General features: G+C 53.1%; 2 protein-coding genes across 6 annotated transcripts; one reads left to right on the top strand and one right to left on the bottom strand.

Moving 5' to 3' along the window:
* Window positions 1–5,209: 5,209 nt before the first annotated feature.
* On the top strand, window positions 5,210–18,499 carry MICAL1 (microtubule associated monooxygenase, calponin and LIM domain containing 1). 5 transcript variants are annotated; one of them, XM_084774461.1, is made up of 27 exons: window positions 5,210–5,393; window positions 6,728–6,856; window positions 7,024–7,120; window positions 8,671–8,978; window positions 9,068–9,275; window positions 9,671–9,775; window positions 10,123–10,227; window positions 10,341–10,496; window positions 11,049–11,149; window positions 12,071–12,328; window positions 12,539–12,654; window positions 12,853–12,979; window positions 13,169–13,247; window positions 13,761–13,905; window positions 14,688–14,878; window positions 15,007–15,092; window positions 15,232–15,273; window positions 15,453–15,536; window positions 15,659–15,815; window positions 16,109–16,185; window positions 16,351–16,630; window positions 16,767–16,885; window positions 17,151–17,264; window positions 17,386–17,479; window positions 17,643–17,742; window positions 17,837–17,910; window positions 18,230–18,499. In XM_084774461.1, exons 4-27 carry the CDS (start codon window positions 8,721–8,723, stop codon window positions 18,376–18,378), a joined length of 3,225 nt encoding a protein of 1,074 aa, XP_084630587.1. In that variant the 5' UTR covers window positions 5,210–5,393; window positions 6,728–6,856; window positions 7,024–7,120; window positions 8,671–8,720; the 3' UTR covers window positions 18,379–18,499. The 5 variants fall into 5 exon arrangements, with proteins under 5 accessions (XP_084630587.1, XP_084630588.1, XP_084630586.1 ...); XM_084774462.1 differs by lacking the exon at window positions 5,210–5,393 and having other exon boundaries at window positions 6,709–6,856; XM_084774460.1 differs by lacking the exons at window positions 5,210–5,393; window positions 6,728–6,856 and having other exon boundaries at window positions 6,912–7,120.
* A 139-nt stretch (window positions 18,500–18,638) lies between these two features.
* On the bottom strand, window positions 18,639–22,462 carry SMPD2 (sphingomyelin phosphodiesterase 2). The gene is made up of 10 exons (XM_084774473.1): window positions 22,329–22,462; window positions 21,788–21,884; window positions 21,621–21,697; window positions 21,258–21,351; window positions 21,037–21,126; window positions 19,921–20,003; window positions 19,664–19,796; window positions 19,467–19,571; window positions 19,135–19,288; window positions 18,639–19,040 (listed from the first exon to the last, which is right to left on the bottom strand). Exons 1-10 carry the CDS (start codon window positions 22,376–22,378, stop codon window positions 18,667–18,669), a joined length of 1,257 nt encoding a protein of 418 aa, XP_084630599.1. The 5' UTR covers window positions 22,379–22,462; the 3' UTR covers window positions 18,639–18,666.
* Between the last annotated feature and the right edge of the window lie 159 nt (window positions 22,463–22,621).

Genomic DNA, 22,621 nt, shown 5'->3' with positions numbered 1-22,621 from the left:
TTCGTATTTATGTTTGTGAATGTTTTGCCAGCCTGTATGTCTGTATAGCACGTGTGTGCCTGGTCTTCAGAGGTCAGGAGAGAGTGTCATGTCCCTGGACTGGAGTTACGGATGGTTGTAAGCCACCACGTGGGAGCTGGGAACTGAACTTGGGTTCCCTGTTAGGCAAGCACTCCTACTCTTGAGCCATCGCTCCAGTCCGGACTCTGACTTCTGTACCCAAAAGGAGCTTACCGTGCAAGCATCGTTCATGTTCCTTCCCAGTGTTTCTTGAAATTTTCTGCCTCTACTTTTTGTTTTCTACATATGGGTCTTTGGTTGTAGATGCTTTGAGCGACAGGTGAAATGGCCAAGCTACGTTCTCCTTATAGATGGCTTGCTTACATTCTATGGTGGATATAAACATGTTTTTGTTTTGATCCCAAATATGGGATGGGGAACAGACTTGTAAGAGAACAGGTGATGTTTACCCACTTAAAAGTCGAACCACAAACTGGGCGTGGTGGCGCACGCCTTTAATCCCAGCACTCGGAAGGCAGAGGCAGGTGGATGGCTGTGAGTTCGAGGCCAGCCTGGTCTATAAAGTGAGTCCAGGACAGCCAAGGCTACACAGAGAAACCCTGTCTCAAAAAAACAAAAAAAAACTAACAACAACAACAAAAGAAGTCAAACCACTTTGTGGGGGGCTTTGTTTTTGCCGGCTGAAACACATCCTAGTACAGACTCTGAGAGGAGATACATCACATATGAGCCCAAAACAGTAGGCTGGGGCTTTTGGGATCTTGGTATTGTTTGGCTGTTCATCACTCCACTTTGAGAAGCTCGTAGAGAGGACCTCTCCAGAGAACACTTCCGGGCTCCAGGCTCTGGCTGCTGTTCCAGGTTGCAGCAGCAACTTTGGTGGAATTGCTGGACTGCTGAAATCCTACTGACTACGGCAGGGGAATTGCTCCCAGGAACTGAATTCAATAAGGTCTACTTCTCCTGTTCCCATGAACCTCCTTTCTCTCCCATCTAGGGTAGGTGGGTTGAGAGGGAGCTATATACATTAAAGAATCCCAGATAAAGTAGGTTTGGAAAAGGTGAGCCTACAACATTCCTGTTTACCTAAACGGAAGTATCACGTGCCAAGTACGGAGCCTACTGTAGGCCAGAGAGAAGCTGAGTGTGTCAGGTCTTCGTCCTGATGTACTGTTTCTCAAGGCTTGGCGATGCAGTGCACAACAGTAGAAGTCAGGCTGCCACACCGGGGCAGGTCTATCGTCCCAGCACTCAGGAGGTAGGACAGGAAGAGCAGCTTTGGCTACACGGTGAGCTTGAGGCTAGCCTGGGCTACATGAAATCAAATCTTTAAAAACAAAAACAGAAAGGTGCCACCACATCTTTAATCCCAGCACTCAGGAGGCAGAGGCAGAACAGGGAGAATCTCTGAGTTTGAGGCGAGCCTGGTCTACAGAGCAAGTTCCAGGATAGTCGGGGGCCACACAGAGAAATCCTGTCTCAAAAATAAATAAATAAATAAAATTTAAATATCAGGATTCCCAAGGCAGCATGTGTTTTGGGGACTGTAGTCCCCTCTGGCCATGGCTTGTGCTCCCTTGCTAAAGCACTGCTTCTCCAACAGCACCCACTTATTTTACTATGATCCTGGGTAGAATCAGAGTTGGCCGAGAGCTGATTTTTCTCCGAGGCCTCTCCCTGGCTTACTGCTTTCTTTCTCTGTCTCCTATCTGTGTTGTCTCCCACCTTCCATCGAGACTTCAGCCACGCTGCGTTGGCCCACACTAAGAACCCAGTCTGTAACGTCAGTAACACTCAAAAGGTCCTGTTTCCAAGAGCAGCCCTAATTGGAGACAGTGGGGTTAGGGAGTCAGCATAGATTTGGGAGGTGGGAGGGGGCGTGGCACAATTCAGCACTAATTGGCTTCTGGGCTGAGGAGGGACTGTGAACCACCACACACCCGTAACCTATAGGAAGCAAGTCCTGCTTAATCTTCAAGACATTCCTATGAGGTAAGTATCATTATTATCATTAGGCCCATTTTACAGATGAGAAAATTGAGGACTAAAGAGATGCTGTGTTATTCAGAGCCACAACTGGGGCCCAAGCCTGGCTCATCCTGCATTGATAAAAATGGGTTCAGACTAAAAGTTGAGGGTTTGTGTCTGAAAGGTTTGCACACAGTCAAACTTACATGAATTCAGAATTACAGAAAGGGGTCAGCCATGACTTCAAATAATACCAGTATTAATTTTTTGCCTTTAATCAAAATTTAACAGGTAGATGAATATTGCTCTGAAGGTGGACATGCCTTAATTACCACAACCTCTGTACGTCAACTTTCTTTTTTTTTTCAAAAGTAAAGATGTTTTGAGTTTAGGACAGATTTATTTAAAGTATTAAGCTAAGTTTCTGTCCGTTTCTAAATTTCAGCCTAAAGCCTCATGAATTTTAAGAAAACCCTTTGTCCTTGCTTTTGGAACTAGGAATAATCACTAAAACCAAAATCTCCCCTGCCTGCCTTGTGCAGGAGGAAGAGGTGGCCTCTGAAGGGAGCCTGCTGTCACTGTAATTGCCTTATTTTCAGTCATACATGGGCCTTAGCAACCAGGACTTTAGTTAGCAGGTAATTCTCACATGAAGTGCCTCACATTAGTTTTTAAACTAAAGCTCATTCAAGCAGACTTTTGGCTAAATGTTGGAATCTGACCACAGTTCGGTAGCACTGTGGAACCTTGGGAGGTTTTATCCCCCTCTGAGCTTGAAAAGTGTTTTGTTGTTGTTGTTGTTTTGTTTTTGTTTTTTTGTAACATGAAGTATGGGGAGAAGAAAAGAGATGTGCACACATGCAACAGAGAAACTCTGTGTCTTGGAGCATGGATTTATTATTTTGATTTTTTTTTCTTTTTTGAGACACAGTTTCTCTGTGTAGCCTTGGCTGTTCTGGACTCACTTTGTAGACCAGGCTGGCCTCGAACTCACAGCCATCCACCTGCCTCTGCCTCCCTGAGTACTGGGATCACCAGTGTGCACCATCATGCCTGACCAACTCCGTATTACTCTTCCCCTGTTAAATGAAAAGTTAACTGAAGCTCCATAGGACTAAATTAGAGAAAAGACACATTTTAAAAAAGTAGATGCCGGGCACGATGGCCTGTGCCTGTAATCCCAGCTCTAGGGAGGCAGAGGCAGGCAGATCTCTGAGTTCGAGGCCAGCCTGATCTAGAGTACAAGACAGTCAGGGCTACACAGAGAAACCCTGTCTCTGTCTCAAAAAACAAAACAAACTAACACAATTTACATTACCTGACTTCTGATCTAGAGAAATATTCCTGATAATCGTGTTTGAAGAGCAGGAGGAACTGTGGGAAGAAATCAGGCCCATTGTTATGTAGGGGTCTGGGAAATCATCCTCTGCCTCCGCCTCCGGAGAAATGGCTACATGAAAAAGCAGCACACAGAGGGATGTCAGTGGAGAGAAGACAGGCAGGTTTATTTCAGATTCACTCATTCCTAAAGAGAGGAGCCACTGTTTAGTTTTTATGGGGATTCCCCAGCTGTTGGGTTATTTTCTGATGGGGTATCATGTAGCTCAGGCTGGCCTTGAACTTGTTATGTAGTGGAGGATGACCTTGACCTCTAATCCCCCTGCTGGTGTTACAGGTAGAAACCACTCCATCCAGTTTGTACATGCCGTTGGGTATTAAACCAGGGCTTCTTGTGTGCTAGGCAAAGCACTCTACCAACTGATCTACATCCTCTGCCCAGGAGTGGTTCTTCATTTTTTGTTTTGTTTTGGTTTTTTGTTTTATTTTAATTAATTAATTAATTTATTTATTTATTGGTTTTTGTTTTTTGATTTTTCGAGACAGGGTCTCTCTGTGTAGCCTTGCCTGTCCTGGACTCACTTTGTAGACCAGGCTGGCCTCGAACTCACAGCGATCTGCCTGCCTCTGCCTCCCAAGTGCTGGGATTAAAGGTGTGTGCCACCACACCAAGCCCAAAAGTGGTTCTTAATGAGGCCCTACACACACACACACACACACACAACAAACACAAACACACACAAACACAAACACATACACACACGCGCGCGCGTAAACCCTCTGCCACACAAGGCATCTATTACCAAGTTCTAACAGTTTTGCCCTCCATCTATCCTGTCCCTGTCCTCACTGTATGCTGTGTCCCTATGTCTCCACTCTGCCATGGATTCTGACCAATGGCTTCCAACTCCCCTACACAGCCCCTTTCTCCGGTAGAAGGTTGTAATCCATATTTCACTACTGTCCCCTTAGCAACAAACAGAACGCCTTGCTAAGCGGATATATTGTATTCTTCTGGTTAGGGCTTAAACTCCTGCAGTTTCCCTCGGCACTTAGAATAAAATCCCCAACCCAGCTTCCTCTTGGGCCCTTCTGCATTCTCACTTCCGGCCATACTGTTACCTAGCTTTTGGTTATACACTCCCAGCTCTTTCCTTCCCCCCCCCCAGCCCCCCCCCCCCCGAGGGTTTAGAGGCAGGTGATTCCTTAGGCTCCCCGAGACTCTCTAGTCCTTATCAAGCCAAAGTCTCGTAATCTTCATGACATGGTCCACCTTTGTGTCTCCTCAGGAACTGTGGCTCTCCGGGCTGGGCCCATGAGAGTTGAAGATTCTGAGCTTCAGGTGCGAGGCCATATTATAGGCAGATGTCTCGTGGGGTGTTAGAGGCTTGTTTTCTGGCTCCAAGCCCAGGAGATCAGAGGTTGGTTGAGAGGTAAGATAAGGAAGTAAGCCTGGGGCACATTAAAAAAAAAAAAAAAGAGGATCCTGTGGCTTGGGACTTTAACCTAAGCAGCTGCTGGCACAATTTTTTCCAAAGCTATTAGAATGGGATTCTTTTAAAATTAAATTTCCATGTGTAGATCATTTATTTTATTTGGTCCAATATAAACTAGTCAGTATGGCTCTGCCAACTATTGTGCGAACTACTTTTAGCTCATACAAAAACCCAATTGTGGCTCATAACTCAAGATTCTAACAACAATAACAACAACAGCAACAACAAGAACAGCAACAACAAGAACAGCAACAACAACAACCCTTGTTCTACTCTGTGTATTTCCAAGGATCAGCAACCCTGGCCTGAAATGGGCTAAGGAAGCTGAGTCATTAAAATGCCTCCATTTAGAGATGAGTTGGCTGAGGCTGAGCAGTGATTTCTCGTCTCTCTCTCTCTCTCTCTCTCTCTCTCTCTCTCTCTCTCTCTCTCTCTCTCTCTCACACACACACACACACACACACACACACACACACACACACACCTGGTGCAGGAATCCGACCAGACCTTCTGGATTCCGGACCACTGACCTCCCCACAGCTCTGCGGCTCTTTAGCATCAAGGAAAACTGTAAGTCAGCAGCTTTTTCAGAGGCGAGGAACTGGTTCTCTGATCTTTTTAAAGGACAGTCTTTACAATGTGTTGCTCACAGAGCACTTTAGCCCTGTTCGGCAGCAACTGAAAGTGGCTGAGTGGCTGAAGGAAGCCAGGCCTTAAGTCTCTGGCGCTCATCTGCTAATGAAAGGGAAGGGACGGCACTAAGCCGGCCAGCCCATTTACAGTGGGCTTTGTAGAGCGTTTTTTATACTGTGTGTTTAAGTGCGGGTGTGTCTGACATTCTGCACCTTCGTTCCTAAGCAAACGAGGTCACACTCAAGAGCTCTCTCCAGCGGGTGTAGCTCAAAGGCTGGCCCCTGCTTCCTGAGTGGAAGAAGACCTGGCTGAGTTGTTGGCCTCCCCTGACGGAGAGCTGACATTTCCTCTTGTGTTTTTCCTTGCCTTCTTATCAGCTGCAACTGAGAGTGTTCAGGGGTATCCCGGTGTCTCTGGGTAAAATGTAAAATTACTTACACAAATTCAAACACAAAAAGCCAGCCTACTGGACCTCAGTTCTTTTGGGTCCCTGGACCTCAAGGGAGAGAGATGTAGCCACCTCTTCCTGGATTAAGCACTTCTAATGAGGCAATTTTACTTCCTCATGATGCCAGACTTTATTTCTGTCACATGATTAACTGTGATAGGCTGGAATCCAGAGAGGCCTGAGTCTGGTAACAGCTGGCTGCTGAGCCCATGCGCTCAGTCCAGAAGCCTCTGACCTTCAATTGACTTTTTTTTTTCCTTTCTTTCTATCTTTTCAATAAAATAGGGGTTGTCAATACTCTTTCAATAGTTGAGAACTGTTGTTTTATTCACTTTGACTAGCACTGCTTCATTTTAGACAAATTCCTTTCCCTTTGGCTACTGGTTGTTATTGGGAAATAATTAAGATTTTGATTCCAACGTTTCTCAGCGTTGTCAGTTTCCTGGGTCTTCACTTGCTGAGATCTAGTCTCTCCCACATACCCCTCCCAGTCTGCCTTTTTTAGCTGAACACACACACACACACACACACACACACACACACACACACACACACACACACACACACTCCTCCCTTGTTCCCTTACTTTGTGTACCTGGTTGAAAGTTGCAGACGGACCAAGACTTTTAAGTTTTGTCCTTAGCCTGAGCCTGGGAGCCAGCCGACCTGCCCCAGGAGAGATGGACCCCCCTCACCACCACCCCCCGCCCCGCAACTGGATCCTTAGTGGCGCCAGGGGTGTGGATTTCTTGGTGGGAGAGGGAAAGAGCTCAGACATCTGACGCCACTCTTGGACCCTGCAGCTTCAACAAACTTCTTGCAGGAGGCCGGCACCGGCTCCGTCAGCTCTCAGAAGTGGCCTACAGCTTGATACTAGCGGGGTGGACTGAGTGGCCCTGCTCTCCCTGTCCCTGCCCGGCCAGACCGTTTGGAGGCCCCCGGCAGCCCTCGGGTAAGCAGAGCCACGCCCTACAGCACCACCCTGCAGGCGGGGGCGGGGCTCAGGGCTGTCCCAAGAGCAGGACTGCTGGGGTAATGAGATGCGGATAAGCCTTCCGCTGAGTTGTGCGCTGGCGCTGCGGTCCAAACTCCTCCGGACTCCCCGGTTTCTGCCGCCAGGCATCTCCTGCTTTCCCGGCGCGCCACCCTTTCCTCCGCCCTAGCCTTGGGATACCCTTCCGACAGGAAACAGCTCTTCCAGCCCCAGAACCACCGGGTAAGTAGTCCAGCGGTGCCAACTGGGCTCTCTTCGGCTAGGGGTGAGAGTGAAGGTGAGGATGAGGTGGGGCGGCGCTTCCGGGGAAATAGGGTTGGTGCAGGCTAGGGAGCTACGCCTGGCTGGTTTGGCGGGTCCCCCTGCCGGCCCTGCCCAGATCAGCCCCTTTGTGCAGATTTTGCTGTCTGGAGTGTTGAGAGCTCCTCCTCGCCCCGGCGGCCCAAGGTCCAGCTCTCCATCCCTTTAGACTGTCCACCCATGGCACATCCTTTGTGCTGGTATTTCCAAGCTGGGTACCTCTTTTATTTCATTTACCGGAGGACTCTCCAACCTCCAGACTTCCAAGAGAAACGGATGCCGTTTCTGAAGACCTATCCTTTCTTGTCCTAGTGACCCGCGGGTGGCAACCTTTGCCTCCTGCCGCGCGGGCAAAGGAGAGGCTGCTGGGGGGGACGAGAGCTAGGACCTGCCCCCACCGTGACTCCCACCCTGCCTCTCCCCCTCCCCCACCGAGAGCAACCCCTCCCCCTCCCCTCATACTCTTAGTCTGTTCGTCTGTTCCGGTCGCAGCGTGTGAAAAAGCCCTCCCAGAACCCTCAAGCCTCGTGTGGGCTGGACGGAAGGAGAGGGGTACAAAGAGAGGCCTTGTCTCTAGAGATTCCTGGGAGAGCACATAGGAGCGTCCGTGGGAGTCAAGCTAGGGGGTCTAATATTAGAGTGAGGGTCCTCGGTAGGGGCGAGCCTAGCGGCTGCTGCCTCCGCTCCTTCCCACGGCACGTTAGAGTAGTGACAAGATCACAAGGGAAGTGTTTTGACCACAGTGAGTCAGGAGCCTCTCACACAGTCAGGACAGTCACAACATTCTCAGGCTATTTGTGAGGGTAATTTGGCTGGTGGGAAGTGGAAGCTACGCAGGCAGACTGTTGCCCCTTGTCAGGAGGCAAGCACGTGGAAAAGCGCTTTGCCTTTAGTCAGAGGCACATCCCACCCCACCAGCAGCGTGGCACCCCACAAGTCAGCCTAAGGACGCTAGCACCCGAGACTGCCACTTCAGATGAAATGGGCGTGTCCCTGTCACACAGCTGCAGTTAGTTGCCTTGCGGTGTTAGTGCCTGCTGTCCACAAGAAGGGAAACCTCCACCCCCACTTCCCACCCCAGGCAGCCAGCTGAGAATCCCCCCCCCCCCCAGGTCCTACTTTCAGGACCCAGGGAACTGAATGCCTACTACAACCCCTGTCCCCTGGGCCTTAGAGAGCCCATATGATGGCTGCCAGACCGCTGGACGGGAGGCTCCCTTAGCGTCCTTGTACCCTATGTACCCAGAACAACTGCCTTTTTACCCCCAAATTTGGCGAATTTCACTTGATAGGACATAGCTGCTGTTGGGGGCGGGAGTGGGTGGGTGGGGGAGCGGATCTAGGCATGGGAGTGGGCTGGGAGCATAGCCAATCAGAGGCGGACCCTGCGCTCCCTTGTGACACCAGCCAGCCCTGCTGGCTCCTCCCTCTTTCTTTTCCCTTCCTGCAGCTACCTTCCCTTCTTTCCACAGGCACTGGGCTTTGCCTGGCCGGCTGCTCCTCTTGTCCACAGGGGTCCTCTATGGCTTCACCAGCCTCCACCAACCCAGCACATACCCACTTCGAGAGCTTTGTGCAGGCACAGCTTTGCCAAGATGTGCTGAGCAGCTTTCAGGGGCTCTGTGAAGCCTTGGGAGTGGAGTCTGGTGGGGGACTGCCCCTTTACCACAAGATCAAGGCTCAGCTCAACTACTGGAGCGCCAAGTCACTGTGGGCCAAGTTGGACAAGAGAGCAGGCCAGGCTGTGTACCAGCAAGGCAAGGCCTGTACCAACACCAAGGTAGATACACAGAGTCTGGGAAGGCTGTGGGCAGTCTGGGGAGTCAGGAGACAGGATGCTACACCTGCCTTCCCCTACGTGTTTTGCAGTGCCTAGTAGTAGGTGCTGGGCCTTGTGGACTTCGGGCTGCTGTGGAGCTGGCACTGTTGGGTGCCCGAGTGGTCCTTGTGGAAAAGCGTACCAAGTTCTCTCGGCACAATGTGCTCCACCTCTGGCCCTTCACTATCCATGACCTTCGGGCACTTGGGGCCAAGAAGTTCTATGGGCGCTTCTGCACTGGTACCCTGGACCACATCAGTAAGAGCTTCACGGTGGCCCTTGGGTGGATGGATGGGTCTGAATCTAGAGGTGGGCCAATGGGAGACTGCAGGGCCAGAGAGGAGGCGGAGGGAGCACTAGCCACTCTAACCAGGTGACCTTTAAGACCTGGGCCTGGCATCTGTAAAAACGGACAGTGATTTTTCTTATTCAAGTAGTGACTGCTGCAGATGTTATCGGGTGTGTTTACGGGGGTGGGGGTGGGGGAGGAGGGGGGATGGGCGGTGGAGAGGGTGGGGGGTGGGGAGGGTAGGGGGGGTGGGTTGTGTGGCAGAGGCAGCCTCTTGCCTCTCCTCCAGATCTTAACAAGCACTCACCAGAAGGGGGGAAGGCAGGAAGGAATCTGTCTGTTTCCACCCTTATCTCTCTTCTAGGCATCCGACAGCTTCAGCTGCTTCTGCTGAAGGTGGCGCTACTGTTGGGGGTGGAAATTCACTGGGGCATCACGTTCACTGGCCTCCAGCCTCCTCCCAGGAAAGGTGAGTACTTCTGTGCTCCTGGGAACCACTACCCACCAAAGAGAGATCTGTGTATATGCTCATAAGGCAGGTCTGGGGCCGGAGTCAACTAACGCTTTTCTGAATGGGGTAAGGAGGTGGGAGTGGGGGAACCCGAGACTTAGATAGCGTGCAAATGGGAATAGCGAGATGGAAATCTCATGGCCTCCCTCAACCTGCCTTCCTCGGCTGCTGAGAAGGTGTGAGCTGACAAGCAGCCCCTCACTGCTTTCCAGACAGTGCATCTGTTTTGTTTCTCTAGCCTGACCTGGGAATGTAGGGCCCCTCTGACCTCTACACCTTTGTGGCTCTCATGCTCTCTACCCCAGGGAGTGGCTGGCGCGCCCAGCTCCAGCCCAGTCCACCAGTTCAACTGGCCAACTATGAATTTGATGTCCTCATCTCAGCTGCAGGGGGTAAATTTGTCCCTGAAGGTGAGTGATCCTTTCCCTCATAGACAGACAGACAGACAGACAGACAAAACCCAGCATCCTAGGCTCCCCTAAGCCTTCCTAGAAGTGTTATCCCTACTTCCCCCTACCACTAGGCTTTACCATCCGAGAGATGCGTGGCAAACTGGCCATCGGCATCACAGCAAACTTTGTGAACGGGCGTACGGTGGAGGAGACACAGGTGCCAGAGATCAGTGGTGTAGCCCGGATCTACAACCAAAAATTCTTCCAGAACCTGCTGAAAGCCACAGGTCAGGGCCCAGCCTCAAAGGCCTTCCCTCCTCTTGCCTTACGATGGGATGTTTCCCACTTGCCTCTCATTCCTGCCCTTGGTCCAAGGAACCCTACTCTTGTCCATCCTTGTGGTCTCATTAGCAAAAGAGAAAGAACTGTCTTCCAGCTACCAAACTTGGCATGAAAGATCCCAGAACTCTCTGGCACATGCATGGCTATTCTGCTCATGCTGGAGTATAAGACTGATGTACGCTGGGAACGGAAGAGGCATTCAAGAGCATGCCCTGCTTACTTTGGCTTTATACTGCCGTCATGTGACCAAGTGATACAGGCCTCCCAGCTGTCACTCCACCTGGGTTTACCTCTTTGCTCCAAACTGCTAACTTCCTGGGCCAGGACGGATGGCCCTTATCTGTGTGTGGAACACACTCACTGTTGCCTAAGCTGTGGCTTTGGCTCGCAGAGGTCAGCCATGGTGTGGGTGTTCTGAGAGGTAATAGACGCGGAATCACTTGCCTCCTGTCCTCCACTTTGTCGTCCCCCCCCCATCCTGCCTCCCCCCACCCCAGGTATTGATCTGGAGAACATCGTGTACTACAAGGATGATACGCACTACTTTGTGATGACAGCCAAGAAGCAGTGTCTGCTGCAGCTGGGGGTGCTGCGCCAGGTAGGACCTGACCTCCAGCGGGCAGGAGGCTGGGCGGGACACAGTCTAGGCCTGGCTGTGGTCAGACCCCGGCCTATCCTGTGTCTGTCCACGTTGGCAAGCTCTTGTGCCCTGCATGTGTGTGGCAGTAGGAATCCTAGTAGGGCTAAACTGACTGTTACAGCACTGCTCGTGTGAATTCCGCGACAGGGAGAGGTTTTGTCTCTTCCTCTTGCTGGCTGTCAGTTCCCAGGGCTTAGAGTGGTGCCTAATGCGTGGTTAAGCACACACTATGGCCCCGTGAATGGATGGAGTAGCTGGATGCCTTCCTTCTGTGTTCTATGTATTATGTGGAGAGTTTGCACAAGTACCGTGTAAGCTGTGTGTCAGGACAAAGCCCATGACAGCAATGATGCTGGGCTTCCCGGCAGAGTAGGGACAGGGTTGAGATGGGGGCAGGGGGGTGGGGGTGGGGACCTACTGGGATTCTATGCCCAGCCCAGCTTGCTTGCTTGATTTCTTTCTTTTTATTTTCCTGAGACAAGGTTTCTCAGTGTTAGCCTTGGCTGTCCTCGAATTCGCTCTGTAGACCAGGCTGGCCTCGAACTCAGGGAGATCCACCTGCCTCTGCTTCCCAAGTGCTGGGATTAAAGGTGTACGCCATCACCACCCAGCTGATTTTTTTTTTTTTCTTTCCCAAGATAAGGTTTCTCTGTCTAGCCTTGGCTGTCCTGGACTGGCTTTGTAGACCAGGCTGGCCTCGAACTCAGAGAGATCTGCCTGCCTCTACCTCCCAAGTTCTGGGATTAAAGGCATAAGGCATGTGCCACCACTGCCTGCTGCCCAGCCCAGTGTTCAATTGCTATGTAATCTAGGCAGCCTCTCCCCGCCTAGGGAGGGGGCATGTGACGGTTCTCAGCTTCTGCTCTCTCGGCCATGTAGGACTTGCCGGAGACTGATCAGCTGCTGGGCAGTGCCAATGTGGTACCTGAGGCTCTGCAGCGGTTTGCCAGGGCGGCTGCTGACTTCGCCACACACGGCAAGCTTGGGAAACTCGAGTTTGCTCACGATGCGCGTGGGCGGCCCGACGTGGCGGCCTTTGACTTCACGAGCATGATGCGGGCGGAGAGTTCTGCTCGTGTGCAAGAAAAACACGGTGCCCGACTTCTGCTGGGACTGGTGGGGGACTGCCTGGTAGAGGTGAGCATTTCAGGAGGAAGCTCTCTGGTTGGGGGTGGGGCATAAAGTTCTGTTTGTTGTGGGAGGAGCTTGCACACACAAGCGCGCGCACTTGATAGAGGTGAAAGCTGTACGGGGTGGAAAAGGGTCTTCCCCCGTTGGAGATACCTGGGCTTGGGACATACCCATGGGATTGTCATTGAGTGGTTTCTGGCTCCTCTTACCCCACAGCCCTTCTGGCCTCTGGGGACTGGAGTGGCCCGGGGCTTCTTGGCAGCCTTTGACGCAGCCTGGATGGTGAAGCGGTGGGCAGAAGGTGCTGGACCCTTAGATGTGTTGGCTGAACGGTGAGGCCTGGGTTCAGAGTCAGTTAGCCCAGGCAGGGCAACCATGACTTGGGACAAGGGTCAGGAAGAGTGGGCAGGAGATACTAACGGAATGGATGGAGGCCTTGGGACTACAAAAAAGACCTGGCAGCCCTTGAGGGGTGGGTGGTGACCCCTTCCCCTCGTGTTTGTGCCACTACCTTCCACCACCACCCATAGTGAGAGCTTGTACCAGCTTCTGTCACAAACATCCCCAGAGAACATGCATCGAAATGTTGCCCAGTATGAGTTGGACCCCGCCACCCGATACCCCAACCTGAACCTCCGAGCTGTAACCCCCAATCAGGTCAGACTCTCTACCCTGCCCTCCCACCCGCCATCTTCCCAAATCAACTCCTTTTCCCATGCCAGGTCTTCCCTCCTCACTTGTTGACCCAGTGGGGGGGTCAGTCCCACCATAGGCAGGCTCCTCCCCAAGGGCTGACGGGATGGGGCGGTGGCCAGCTGCCTTAAAACTGAGAGGAAGCTACCTTAGGTACAAGACCTATATGACGTGGTGGACAAGGAGCATGCCCAGAAGAGTGACAAGACAGATTCAGGAAAGACAACCACAGGTGAGCAGGCCTTTCCCCAGCCAGCGAGGCAACATCAGGGACAGAGCCCTGTGCTGGAAAGATTGTTTTGTGGATACTTTGGGGTTCAGTGGGGGGGGGGTGTGTGGATGGGGAGGGGCCACAGATCGGGCGGCAGCTGTGTGGCAGTCTGGAAGCAACTTCAGTGGTATCCACCTCCGCTGTGGCAATGGCGGTGCTGAGCAGTGACAGCTGTGTTATGCTGTTCCAGCTGTTCCGCCAACTCTTTCCTGCAGTTGTCCGTGGGTGTCAACCCAAACCACCTGTTCTTTGAGCCTCGGAGCTTCCCTACCCGTTTACACCCTGGCTTTTATGTGGCCATAGTGGGCGCCATTTATTTGTTGCCGAACAAATGTATGTCGAGAAGGGGAATGAACTAGAACTGGGAAGGAGGCAGCACTCACTGCTGGCCTTGAGCATTCATCTGGCAGCCTGGCTCTTACACACCCAGCCGCGGGTGTGGGCCTTGGGTACAGCATGGCTCTGCTCTCCTAGGGCCAGCAGGCACTGAGGAACTCTTACACTGGTGCCAGGAGCAGACAGCAGGGTTTCCTGGAGTTCACGTCACCAACTTTTCTTCCTCGTGGGCTGATGGGCTGGCCCTGTGTGCCCTGGTGCACCGCCTACAGCCTGGCGTGCTGTGAGTCCTACCTCTGACCCCTGCCCAACCCTTCCCTCTGCTGCATGGTAAGACACTGCAGGAGCTGGCCGCCCAGGGAGTCCCAGCTCCACCTGTCACTTCACCTCCCTAGAGGTGGCAGTCTAGTCTGACTCTGCTCAGCAGCCTGGTAGGGCTTTACAGAATCAAGGGCCTCCAGGTAGAGAAGTCAGAAGCTGCGGTAGACAGGCTGGAGGGCCACAGTAGAGCACACTTGCTTAGCATGAGTGAAATCCCTGTTCCGTCCAACATGGGCATGTGCCCACGTACACGCACGCACAAGCACAAGCAGACGCACTACCGCTGGGTATGGTGGCACACAACTTCAATCAAAGCAGGTTGGAAACAAAACCAGGAGCATCACTGTAAATTTGAGGCCAGCCTTAGCTACATGGTATCAGTCCAGACCTTCCCAAATCCCCAGCCAGGCCATCCCTGCTGTTCCGGGGCAGGGCGGTGTGTGTGTGTGTGTGTCAGTCCTACCACTGGAGGGCCTGTTCCTGTAAGCTAAAAAGGGCTGAGTGGCTAGCTTCCTTAAGACAGAGGGGCTGCCTTAGGAATGTACGTATGACATATGGCCAAGGAGCAGTGACTGATGGGGATAGAAGTGACACGGTGGTAGATAACCACCAACAAACCAACCTTCATTCCCCCCCTGCCCCGCTCCCCCCCCCCCCCACCGCATACACCCACTGCTGTTTCTTGTCTCCTTCAATGGAGCAAGGTTTGTGTCTCTCATTGGCATCTCATCTGATGCTCCACAGGGAACCCTCAGAGCTGCAGGGCATGGAGGCTCTAGAAGCCACTTCCTGGGCACTGAAGGTGGCAGAACACCAGCTGGGCATCACACCGGTGTTGTCTGCACAGGCAGTGGTGGCGGGCAATGACCCACTGGGCCTCATTGCCTACCTCAGCCACTTCCACAGTGCCTTCAAGAACACGCCCCACAGCTCAAGTGAGTTGGCTGGGGGGGGGGGTGGAGGAAGGGGGGGGCAGGAGGGAAGGCGGTGCTATCTCAGGACCCACCCCAGGTGGAGGGTGGCTCTAAAGGTTACAAAACTGACAACTGGAAACTGCCTGCAGGCCTTGTCAGCCAGCCTTCTGGGACCCCCAGTGCTATACTTTTCCTTGGCAAACTCCAGAGGACGCTACAACGGAGCCGGGCCAAGGTGAGGAGTCTAGGCAGGGTTGAGACTGGAAAAAACGGGTGCCCAGTGTGATGCCAGGGATGATGGAGAATACATTCTAAATGAGGAGAAGGGAAGAGCTGGGCTCAGGTCATGTTCACAGCTATAGGACTTGTTGCAGGGCCATGGGGAGGACACTGGTGACAGGAAGCCTTCCTTGCAGGTAAATGCAGACCCAGGGGAGGCTAGGCCAGTTCTGGTTCTCCTTCCTGTCCTATTTCCTGTATCTTGCCCTCCATTGCCCGTTCTACAGCCACTGGTCCTGTCCTGTCTAGCCTTACTCCCTTCCTTTCTGTATACATCCGCTCCCCTGCTCATGCCACCTGAGAATTACCTCCTTAGGTAGAGGATGAGACCCCAAGTACTGAGGAGCCACCTCTCTCTGAGCCCAGTGTACCCCCATCACTGCCATCCGAACACCAGGAGGTAGGATCCAGGACCCTGTCTGCAAAGGCCTAAAAAGATAGAAAGGGGCTCCAGGGGAAACGGAAGACCTTGGCAGTTGTCTTTGGGCTCAGCTGATCCTATAATCCTTGGGGTCTGTGCAGGCTGGGGCAGAGGATCTGTGTGAACTCTGTGGGAAACACCTCTATATCCTGGAACGCCTCAGTGTGGACGGCCGTTTCTTCCACCGGGACTGCTTCCGCTGCCATTCCTGCGAGGCCACATTGTGGCCAGGTGGCTATGGGCAGCATCTAGGAGACGGTAAGTGGGCCTGGGAGATGGTACAGGGACTTGAGGCTTGGTGGTTTCTTGGGGGACACGGAGCTTGTGGGTGGCGAGGGAGAGGAAGCTGGACAATAAGTGGAAACAGGCTCTCACCCTCCTCCAAGGCTGTGTGTGTGTGTGTGTGTGTGTGTGTGTGTGTGTGTGTGTGTGTGTGTGTGTGTGTGTGTGTGTGTGGTCCTAAGAGATCCACTGTAAGCCAGTCTTGCAGCCTCCGCCTTCCCTGAGTGTCTGGGCAGTGGGCGATGTCTAACCTCCTCTACCCTTCCCAGGTCACTTCTACTGTCTCCAGCACCTACCCCAGGAGGACCAAGAAGAAGCTGACAACGAAGGAAGTACAGAGATCCAGGTTAAAACAAAACAAACGAACCTCTGTTGTTATATGTTAGGATATGGGAAGAGGCAGGTCTCCCCAGATCACTGCGCTTTGCTGGCAGGAAATGAGGTGCTGCCCCCTACTGACAGTTAACCACTAGATGGGGTCCATGACCTGACCATGTGGTGGCTTTTCCAGGAGCTTCCTACACCAGATGACAATAGCATGCAGCCAAGCCCCTTGCCTCCTGCACCGCCTGCGAAGACGGTCAGCCCTGTCCCAAGCCCCATCCCGCCCGCCCGTCGGCTGATCCGCCTCTCCAGCTTCGAACGTCTGAAGCTGTCATCCCTGAACATCATCCCTGACTCAGGAAAGGAGCCTCCACCCAAGCCTCCAAGGAGCTGTGCAGTGTTGGCTCAACAGGCTCTGGAGAGCAGCTTTGTGGGCTGGGGTGTGCCAGTCCAAGCGCCACAAGGAGGTGCTCTTCCTACGATGTGCCCATCTGGGAGGCTGCGGGGAGGAGGGGGGTACTAGAACTTCTGCCACGGGGCTTCTGGGAAATAGAAGCGGAGGTCACTGGATTCCCAAGCCATACCTGTCTCCCCTCTGCTCAGTTCCTGTGGCCACAGGGAAGGTGGAACAGAGTCCCTTTCCCGGTGAGGAGGAAGAGGAAGAAGAGGAAGAGGAAGAAGAGGAAGAGGAAGAAGTAACCCTGGAACCACATTTGGAGCAGGTAAGTGGCAGGAAGCCAGCTGCCTACTGTTTGAGCCAGGCGGCATCTGACAGGCATTTCCTACCCCACATCGTAGAAGCTCCGCTAGCCTGCACCCTCTTGGAATGCCTTTTCACCCAGTCTCACTAACTTGCCTCTAAGTCTTTATCTTCTTTACCGGAATTTACCTATTTCCATCCCAGTTTTTCACTCCTCTAGTTTCCTCCATTCCTAACCAGGGGGGGCCAGACCTTACTGCTGACCGGCCCAACCCTCCCTCCCACAGACTCTGCTGACCTTCACCAAGAACGCGGGCAACATGACTAAGTACCCGACGTGGTATCGGACCCTCATGCGTCGTGCCCGAGAGGAGGAGATGAAGAGGTTTTGCAGGGCCCAGGTGAGCCCCAGGCGAGCGCCAGGCACCAGAGCTCTGACAGGGTCAGAAGTTGTCTGAGCTCAGAATGCCTCCAGCGCTCCAGTCTTGAGCAATCCAGGGAATCCTGTCATACAACCCACAGGCCATCCAGCGGAGACTGAATGAGATTGAGGCAGCTGTGAGGGAGCTGGAGACTGAAGGCAAGGAGCTGGAGCTGGCCTTGAGGAGAGAGAACAGTAAGTACAGACGGGGGAGTGAGATGCTAGTGCATACACGGTTCTCGGCACCATGTTCAGCCCCCAGCAATCCCCGGGCCCAGTGGTTACGCCACATAGCCCACACCCATCACAGCCTATTTCCGCTGGATCCTTTTCCGCTTCCATTCTTTTCTCTTATCAGGCTCCCCAGAACAGCAAAAGAAACTCTGGCTAGAGCAGCTGCTACAGCTCATTCAGAAGAAAAACAGCCTAGTGACCGAGGAAGCTGAGCTCATGATCACGTAAGGCCAGGGGCGGTGGCGTGGTACGTGAGCCAGGTCCGAGCCCTGGCAGCACCCTGCCTAGCTGTGCTTCTGCCATCTCTGGTCTCCACAGGGTGCAGGAGCTGGACCTGGAAGAGAAGCAGTGGCAGCTGGACCAGGAATTGCGGGGCTACATGAACTGTGAAGGTCTGTGGGCTATCTCATGGCCGTGGATACTGACCAAGCATCCCAGTCTTTCTGAGACAATTCAGGAGACAGGCAAAGGATGTGACTCCCAAGCTTCCGTTCGCCCTCCAATCAGGCCTGCCCACCTGGGCTTCTGTGCAGTAGTATTGCCTCCAACATGAGTGCCGGTGCTAATGAAAACTGGGAAACCACCCCGGTGGCAAACCTGCTCGAAGTCTCAGCAACAAAAGCCTGGTTGTAGAAACCATACAGGCTAAGTTAGCTCCTCAGGCTCCCTGGCTAGGGCCCTGCTCTCTTAAGCTTCGTCTTCTCCCTTCAGAAACCCTGAAGACGGAGGCCGATCGTCAGGCTGAGGACCAGGTCCTGAGGAAGTTGTTGGATGTGGTGAACCAGCGGGACGCCCTCATCCGTTTCCAAGAGGAACGGAGGCTCAGTGAGATGGCTTCAGAGAAGGGGGCCGGAACTTAGAGGATGGTTAGCTGGCTCCTTGCCCTGTAAGCAAGACATCATCCAAGGGCTACACCTCAGGCTACCCGGACTGCCAAATCAGGGGCTTCGTTGTTTACAATAAAAGTCTTATGGCTGTGAACAGGGTCTATGCTGTGTGCAGCTGGGAGGTGGGAAAAGAGGACAGGGGATAAGCCAAGGTCCCACGGTGCACACGGTGGCAAGCCCACTGACGTGCCCTTCCCATCACTGTCTCTGCAAGGAAAAGGGAACAGCCGCCAGAGTGTGTCAATTTGGTTTTATTGTTTCTCAGCTCTGTCTCTCTCCTGCTGCCAGCAGTGGGGCTAGCTGAGGCTCTGAGCCTAGGTCCTGGCTCTCATTTTCCCTTCTCAGAGCGTGCTGGAGTTCAGCCTGGGCCCGACATAAACCTTTGGCCTCCTGCCTGTGGAAGAGGGAGACTGCGCCAGCCCCCAGCACCAGACCCACGCTGGGTGTCCAGAGCAGTACGGCCACTTCCCTGGCCTCTAATCCTGCAACCAGGACACACAGCAACACGAGGAGGGTCAACCCCCAAACGAGGTGGCCAGCGAATGCAGCCCACCAGCGAGCTTGAGCCACGCCTAGCCCCAGCTCTGTGCACGCCTCCCTGAGCACGCTGACCAACGCTGACCGTCCCGGTGGTCCTAGAGCAAGGGAGAACAGTAGAGCAGGGGGAGGGTCAACATGGAGGCCGGGGCTGCCTTCAAGTAGAAAGGGGTTTGGGGAAAGCTGACGCACCATCGGCAGGGCATGAGTCTTCCTGCGGGGGACTGTGCTTCACATACAAAGTCGCCATGAGGGCCTCGTGATCAGAGAAGGGGGTGCCATTGTGGGGGTCACAGCCTGTAGTGGTTGTCAGAGTCTTACAGTAGACGTGGAACCCAGAAACTGCCTAGGAAGAGCGAAAGCACAGAGAAGCTTATGTTTTCCCAAGGAACCCCCCCCCCAAACAGGTCTCCCACTCTCCAGCTATTGGTGGCCCAAGACTACACCAGCTGAACCAAAGATCAGCATGAGCCAATGACAGTGGAAGGAGACGGAGGAAAGCATGCTGGGGATAAGAGCCTGACCTTGTAAAGCACGTAGTCAATCCGGATGCCACACGGAAACGGGCCCAGGTCCTGTTGGCTGACATAGCAGTTCTTGGGTACCATGGTACAGCCATCTTCAGAACCCTAGGGAAGCAGGTAGCTAGGATGCTGAGAGGCAGGAAGGTTGAAAGGAGTGTGGGGTATAGGTAGGGAACCAATCAGGCAGCGTCTCTCACCTTAAAGTCCTGGGTCTCAACATAGGCATCACGGAGGCCCGTCCACTCCTTCAGCAGGCAGCAGCCCAGGTCTTTGGGGTGCATGTTGAGGTCCCCACACAACAGAACCACATCTGCATTCTTTGATGTGTGGCTGGGGCGGGGCAGAGTGGCAAGGAAGAAAGGTTTCCCTTACTATTTGCCCTCTCAATGAAAGCTACCACCCCTCAACCCGAGTCCCCACCCCACATTCCCCTGTCAAGCCCAGGCTCACACACTGGATGAACTGGGCCAGTTCCCAAGCTTGGGCCACGCGGTGTGCTAGGTAGATGTCCTTCTGTCGACTGTACTCAGCATGAAGCTAAAGTGGAAGGGATTTTTAGATGAGATTAAGGGCCCCAAAGTTTGTTTAAATCAGACTTGCATCCGTCACGTGTCACAGTGAAGGGGCCAATATGTTGTGCTTAATTTAGAAGGTAGGGCCTAGTAAGTGTTTATTAGCCCTATAATTATTATTACGGTGGTATTTTCTAACCCACTAGCAATCCATGAAACACAGGCACCTGTTATATTTTAAAATATCCTTAGTTAATCTGGGGCAGGGCAGACATTAATCCCCCAACTACATCTCATACTGGGGCAGGCATCCCATCCCCTGCCCTGATCCCATGCCATCTGCTTCTAATAATTTCTGTCACGCTACCTCCCATCCACGATCCCAAGTACTTGCTAATGCTCTTCATCTGGGCTAAACTCTCCATTCACACTGGCCATGTGCTTCTTCCTGACTAACCCATGACGGGAGCCTCCTTCCTCCTCCTGTGTCTCTCCCAAGACAGTAGTAACAGAGAGATGGATTGCAGAGAGAGAGAACTCAGGTGAAGATGGAATGAGCCAGAAAATGAGAAGAAGCCAGAAAGTTACAGTAGATTGACGAGTTAGTTTGAGACCCAGCAGAACAATTCTGGGCCAAGAGAGAAGCCAGATTAAATAAAGTCAGCTGGGAGAAGAGTTTGATCCAGAACAGCTGAGTTGAACCAGCCAGCTCAGAACTCAGAATAAGAAAAACAAGTTAAGTGGGACCTTATTAAGCAGTAAGTGTCACAGGCTAAAACATTCTAGGCCTAGGTTATACAAAGGCTAGAAGCTTCTTGGACTAGGCCTAGGTTAGCAGAAAGGAGGCAGTAAGCCTCCCAGATAACAACTGAGCCAGGAGAATGAAATTACTTTTGCAGTCACTTGGCACCGAGTTCGGCACAGGACGAGTGAACCTTGCTCACTGCCACCCTTCTGATCCCATGCCTCACCCCAGGCACCAAAGCTAGTGGAGTCTCTTCTCTACCACGGCACTGGACTGCCTGGCCCAGCGCCTAAGCCTGGCTAACATCACTCACGTGGGTCACGTAGGCATTCAGCACCAGCCCACTCAGATGGAGCACCAGCAGTCCCACAGCCTTCCCACAGAACCAGTCTCCATGATAGAACTGCAGGCAAGAGAAGGCAGGAACTCAGGGCACTCACTGCCACCCTCCTGCGGGGGTGGGGAGGTGGGGGTGGGGCGCCCAGGAGCGCTGCACACAGCTTGCCTTAGCAGGGGTAGGGGCGAGCCCCTCACCTTGTAGGGGTAGCCATTGAGAGTGTAGACGTGCTGGAGAATTTCCTGGATTGGATGTCTGGAGAACACACAGAGGCCACTGCCAAAGATTCCGCTGAAAATCAAGTCTTGCTTAAGAACTAGAAAAGCAAGGTGGGAAGACCCAGGCCTCCTCCCCTTCCTTGCCTCCCAGCTCTGAGCAGCAACTTTTCTCTCTAATGCTAAGACCAGGCCCAGAACAAAGCTTAAGATAGCAGCCCTTGCAAGAGGATGAGAGGACGCCCTGCTGTTCTCCCACCCAGAGGAAGAGAGAGGGTCGTGAGTGCCGGCAGGAATACCGGACAGTGATGAGCTTCCTGGTCTAAGGATACAAGACTTAATCACCTTCTGAAGTAGTGTGCATCCGGGTAGGCGGGCGCTAGTTTCTGCCTTAAGTACTGGAAGTCCTGCTCACTCCACACCTGAGGAGAAGGTAAGGACACTTGCTTGGACTTCATCCCAGGGCGCCCCCTGCTGCCCTCCTCCCAGCCTAGCCTGCCGTACAACCTCACCTCCTGCAGTAGAGCCAGGTCGAAGCTTTCCAAGTTCAGAAAGTCTCCCAAGCGCTTCATGCGGTCCACCCTATGCTTGCTCAGGTAGGGGATGTCCCTAAAAAAAAAGGGGGGGGGGCGAGGAAGAGACAGGGGGCTGGGTTGACGGCTCGGCAGTTCAATTCCCAGCACCAACAAGACAGCTCACAACTGTCTGTATCTGGCACCTTCACACAAGCAGACATGTAGGCAAAAACACCAATGCACATATATATATATATATATATATATATATATATATATATATATATGTATAAAATATATATATATATATATATATATATATATATATATTTTTTTTTTTTTTTTTTTTTTTTTAAGAGAGAGAAGGGCCATGCTTGGGGAAGTGATTGCTGCTACCACCTCGGTTCTGGGTGATGTGAACTTTGGCCATTCAGGAAGGGCAGAGTCGTGGCTCAGTTGAAGAAGGCCTGCTTCTTTCTTAGGCATGTCCGGGTGGGGGACATTAAGGTGGCCCCGAGGCCGCAGCCCACGCACTTACCAACAGTTGAGGTTGAAAACCCTCAGCCGCAGAGAAAAGTTGGGCTTCATGCCAGGGGTGCTTCGGGGCACTAGCGGCGAGGCTGATGGCGCGCACAGGTGGCCGGCTGTGTCCCGCGCTGCACGGTCCCAGGAACCCGAGCTTGCGGTGGGGGCGGGAGGGGGGGGAGCGACTCCCGCGTCACTGGGATCACAGGCCGTCCGCCAACCCGGAAAGGAGGTCGGCTGCAAATCCCGGGCGGGCTGCACGAGGCCGTCCGCAGTCCCGGGAGGAATCCCGGGTGGACCACTCCA

Source organism: Acomys minous (genome assembly GCF_964271855.1).
Source record: "Acomys minous genome assembly, chromosome: 3".
Taxonomy (NCBI): Eukaryota; Metazoa; Chordata; class Mammalia; order Rodentia; family Muridae; genus Acomys; species Acomys minous.
Note: the sequence above shows the minus strand (reverse complement) of the source record. Positions and strands in the feature narration are given on the sequence as shown.